A 4,693-nucleotide genomic window follows, 5' to 3' on the forward strand; every position below is an offset into this window, starting at 1 on the left:
CTTAATCATAGAAACCAACGCTATTGAGAAGCTTATGTGGTGCAGTGCTTTAGCTTGTGCTAAATGTTGTAATAGAAGTTATGCAATTTCAAAACCTTGCAAAGAGACTAAAATGGGAAAATGAAAAACAAAATATTAATTCAAAAATGAAATGAAATAAGCATTGCATATATGAAATATTTAAGTAAATAATGGGATACCACAAAGGATGTCATTATTGGTAGGTTGTCACTTGAAGTCTTGAACCCCCAAAAATTAATCCAAGGGGCTAGATATAAGGATAATTGGAATAATAATAAGTGCCAACAAAAATTCGTAAGTTTCAATAACTAATTGAGCTTGATTGTTTCCAACAACAAAACATTATAAATTAGTTTAAAAGGAACATTGGTTGCTTCAAATTAGATTTTTTTTGGTTCTTTTGATGTTAGCAATTGTCCCCCGTGTTTTTTTTGTTTTTCCTTCAATAAAATCTTGCAATTCACCAACAACAACCAAAAATTTTTTTTTTTTTACTTTTATAGTTTGGTCATTTTTTATTTTTATAATTAGAAATTTTTATAGTTTTTTAGCTTTTCAAGTCATGTCTATAAAATTATACAAAAAGTGTAAAATATAGTTTACAACTATCGAACGTTGCAAACCCACATACCCACGTCAAACATCTTATTTCTACTGCTAACAAAGCATGTCTTTTTCCCCTTCAATCTTATTCTTGCAATTACTAACTATTATGTATTTAAAACAAGATGAGACTTCCAGTTAAAAAAAATATTGAAAGTAAGTCAAACCCTACAAAAAGAGAGTGCATATGCAAATGTGACCAATAGAAACAAAAGCAACAGAAACAAAAATATTAAAATCAAAACCATCACCATAAGGAGCTGTAATTCATGCAATATGTAGATGGCATTTATGGACATAAACTTAAGAAACTTCTCCCAACCATTACATGCCACGAAAACATTTGAAGCTCAAAAGAGAATAGGGTGCCAAGTTTAGAAGTAGTGTTCAAAAGTATTCTCCATATTGATTACTTGCTACCACACGTCTAAGAGAAATTTCATCAAGTATATGTCATACAACAATAACAAAAAAAAACAAAAAAAATTATCGACATTCCACGTGGGATAAAAAAACAAATGGGTGACAATTAAAACGTTTTTATTGTCAAAAAGGAGAAAAATAATTGACAAAAAATCAGGTCTAAAGATTGATCTCTTTTTCAATATGTCTCTTTTGCCTTTGCACTGTCTAGTTCTCTAGTTTTCTCAATAGATTAAATTAGATGGAGAAAGGAGGAACCAAGAGCATGAGACAGAAGTTAGGAGAGACAAAATTGGTTACCTAGTTGATTGAAGAAGAGAAAAAAAGACCGTAGCATTACCAAGTCCGATGGCGTTTCGGTAGCTTCTGCAGAAGTGGAGAGGGGGCAACTGCAATATATAAAGAAAATAAATAAAGAAGGAGAGAATAGGAGTTGAGATCAAAGAACTAAAGTAGTGTTGAATTGAGGTTAAAATGGATCTAATAAGGTGGTGGAAAAATGGGGTGATGTTATCCCTTTCTTTGATGGAAAGAGAGACCAAGGAGGACGGTTAATTGAGAATTAGAATAGTTAGCTGGTTGTGTTTAATGGAGTAAATGGGGAAGATGAGTGGGTTGCACTAAGTCATTATGGAAAGGACTCTACATAATCTATCCCAAAAATAAATAAATAAATAAAAAGAGGAAGTTGAAAAATAGGAAAACATCCAATGGATGGTTGGGGTGTTTTGTTTTGTTTTGTTTTGTATTTTGTTTTTTGTTTTTTGTTTTTTTTTTTTTTTTTTTTAAGAATCTTTGTGTAATAGGAGGAGAGCATAATTTAATGCAAGAAAAAAAAAATCATGAGAATATGTAAAGTCATGAGAATATGCAGCACAACAAAAGAATTGGAGTAGTGCTGAATTGAGGTGAAAATGAATTTAATAAGGTGGTGGAAAAGTGGGGTGATGTTATCCTTTTGTTTGATGGAGAGAGAGACCAAGGAGAACAATTAATTGAGAATTGGAATAGTCAGCTGGTTGGGTTTAATGGAGTAAATGGGGAAGATGAGTGGGTTGCACTTAGTCATTATGGAAAGGATTCTACATAATCTATCCAAAAAAAAAAAAAATTTTGAGGAAGTTGAAAAATAGGAAAACATCCAATGGATAGTTGGTTTTATATATATATATATATATATAAAAGAAGCTTTGAGTAATAGGAGGAGAGCATAATTTAATGCAAAAAAGTCATGAGAATATGTAAAGTCATCATATATTTTGCATTCTTTTAAAAAAAAGTAATAAAATTAACAAAAAAGGAAAAAAAAATAAAAATAAAAAGATGACATGGATGATAACGTGGCTCAACTGGAGCATAGCAAGTAGCAACAATAAATACTACGTTTCAGCTTTTAGTAATATAATAATATAGATTAATGATATTTTTAAGGGGACAAAAGTGTAATTTTATAAAATAAAATTACTAAAATTAGTACACATATATAATAATATTTGGGTAAAATATCATTTTCGTCCCTAAACTATCACAAAAGTTCGTTTTTCGTCCCTAAACTTTCAAAAGTTTTATTTTCGTCCCTAAAATTTTCCAAACGTATTGATTTTCGTCCCTCCGTCTAACGGAGTGCTAACGTGGCTTTGACAGTGTGCTGATGTGAGAGGGACAAAAATCAATAAATTTGGAAAAGTTTAGGGACGAAAAACGAACTTTTGAAAGTTTAGGGACGAAAAACGAACTTTTGAAAGTTTAGGGACGAAAAACGAACTTTTGTGATAGTTTAAGGACGAAAATGATATTTTACCCATAATATTTTAAAAAATATATATATTTTGGGGGCCATTGCCCCCAAGTCCAACCATGGCTCCGTCCATGCATGTAGTTACTGCTCATTAAAATAATCAATGATATTTTTAAGATGACAAAAGTGTAATTTTATAAAATAAAATTACTACTCATATATATAATAATATTTTTAAAAAAAAAATATTTGGTGCGCAAGTCCAATCATGACTCTGTCCGCATGTAGTTATTACTCATTAAAAAGAAGCTCAAGGTTGAAGGAATCAATGAATTGAAACTGCAAAAGAACCAGGGCCCCATTCACATTCATGTCATAATAAAACCCTTTCCATTGAGTTATTGAATTGTTCCTATACAGCCATCTACTTCAAGATTAGTTCAGAAGGGTCTCTTTTAAATTATTGTTTTATTCATCTGACACTGTCAAAAATAGACATATATTCTAGACCATGAAAAAGCTTTAGAAAATAACTAAGACTTTCCATTTTGCTATCTCTATCAAAGCTAATTGATCCTTTGACAGTTTCAAAGAGGGACACGATTTGCTAATACAAAATTTAAAAGATAATTTGACCACTGCAGCACGCCATCTTCAGTGGACTTATGTTGCTGCTTGTGTCACTACCTATGTCTCAGCATCAGCAAAACTAAGAAATCATTGGGGTTTTCACATAGAAAGAGAGTTATATATAGAACCACGATCTTCATTCTTCAACCACAAAACCAACCAAAAACTCATCTTTTACAATCTTGTACTCTCTAAAAGACAGGAGTCTCTAGCAGCCATGATGAAATCATCAAACTCACCCCTCTACCTGTTATCTTGCCTTCTAATGTTACTGCTTCTCCCGGTGCCTTCCCTATCGGCTGACCCCGATTCGTTACAGGACTTTTGTGTTGCAGATTTGAATGCATCCATATCAATCAACGGATTTCCTTGCATACCTGCCTCAAAAGTTAGTGCAAGTGATTTTTTCTTTGATCTGAGCAAAGAGGGTATCACTAACATATCAAACTTAAACCTCAGTGTCACTCCTGCAAATGTCCTTTCATTTCCTGCTCTCAACACTCTTGGGATTGCAATGAACCGTGTAGACTTTGGCCCTGGAGGACTTAATCCACCACACTCTCACCCTCGTGCAACTGAGATGGGTTTGGTCATTAAAGGGAGGATACTTGTGGGGTTTGTGACAACTTCCAATGTGTATTACTCTAAGGTTTTGACTCCTGGAGAGATCTTTGTCATTCCTAGGGGACTTGTACACTTCCAAAAGAATGTTGGAAAAGGGAAAGGTACTGTCTTCACTTCTTTCAATAGTCACATGCCAGGGGTTGTGATTCTCTCAACAACTCTCTTTGGTTCACAACCCCCAATGCCTAATGAAGTATTAACTCAGGCGTTCCAAGTAGACGACGCTATTGTCAATAGCATAAAATCTAAATTTGGTTCTTAAGCCATGGCCTTCCTGATAAGGTGCCTTTGATTTGTAGATTGTGTAATAATACTGTTGAGATTAACTGCCTCCCTTTTGTTGGGCTGTGTCATTCAGGTTATCTGTGTATGTTGTTTTTATTATTGATTGATTTATAAAAACTTTGTTGTTTTTATTGATTGATTTTATGATACCTATGTTGTTATCTTTATAGATGAATTTTATGATAAATGTTTTCACCTGTGAGTTAAAGTATTGAGTTCTAAATAACACAACTGAATCTCCCTCACTGTTAAAAATAATAATAATAATAAATAAATAAATAAATTTTTAAAATAAATAAATAAATAAATAAACCTTGAAGAATATACCTCTGCTTTGAATTTGGATACAATAATCTAAAAGTGTCCTTT

At 32.4% G+C, this 4,693-nt stretch overlaps 1 protein-coding gene across 1 annotated transcript; it reads left to right on the top strand.

Moving 5' to 3' along the window:
* Window positions 1–3,574: 3,574 nt before the first annotated feature.
* On the top strand, window positions 3,575–4,420 carry LOC112014169 (germin-like protein subfamily T member 2). Its single transcript, XM_024046553.2, has one exon. It carries the CDS (start codon window positions 3,633–3,635, stop codon window positions 4,299–4,301), a length of 669 nt encoding a protein of 222 aa, XP_023902321.1. The 5' UTR covers window positions 3,575–3,632; the 3' UTR covers window positions 4,302–4,420.
* The last annotated feature ends 273 nt before the right edge of the window (window positions 4,421–4,693 follow it).

Source organism: Quercus suber, unplaced genomic scaffold (genome assembly GCF_002906115.3).
Source record: "Quercus suber isolate HL8 unplaced genomic scaffold, Cork oak 2.0 scaffold_30, whole genome shotgun sequence".
Taxonomy (NCBI): Eukaryota; Viridiplantae; Streptophyta; class Magnoliopsida; order Fagales; family Fagaceae; genus Quercus; species Quercus suber.

Bases quoted from the DNA above. Each gene is read 5' to 3' on its own strand.
- LOC112014169 (XM_024046553.2), top strand. From the start codon at position 3,633: ATGATGAAATCATCAAACTCACCCCTCTACCTGTTATCTTGCCTTCTA.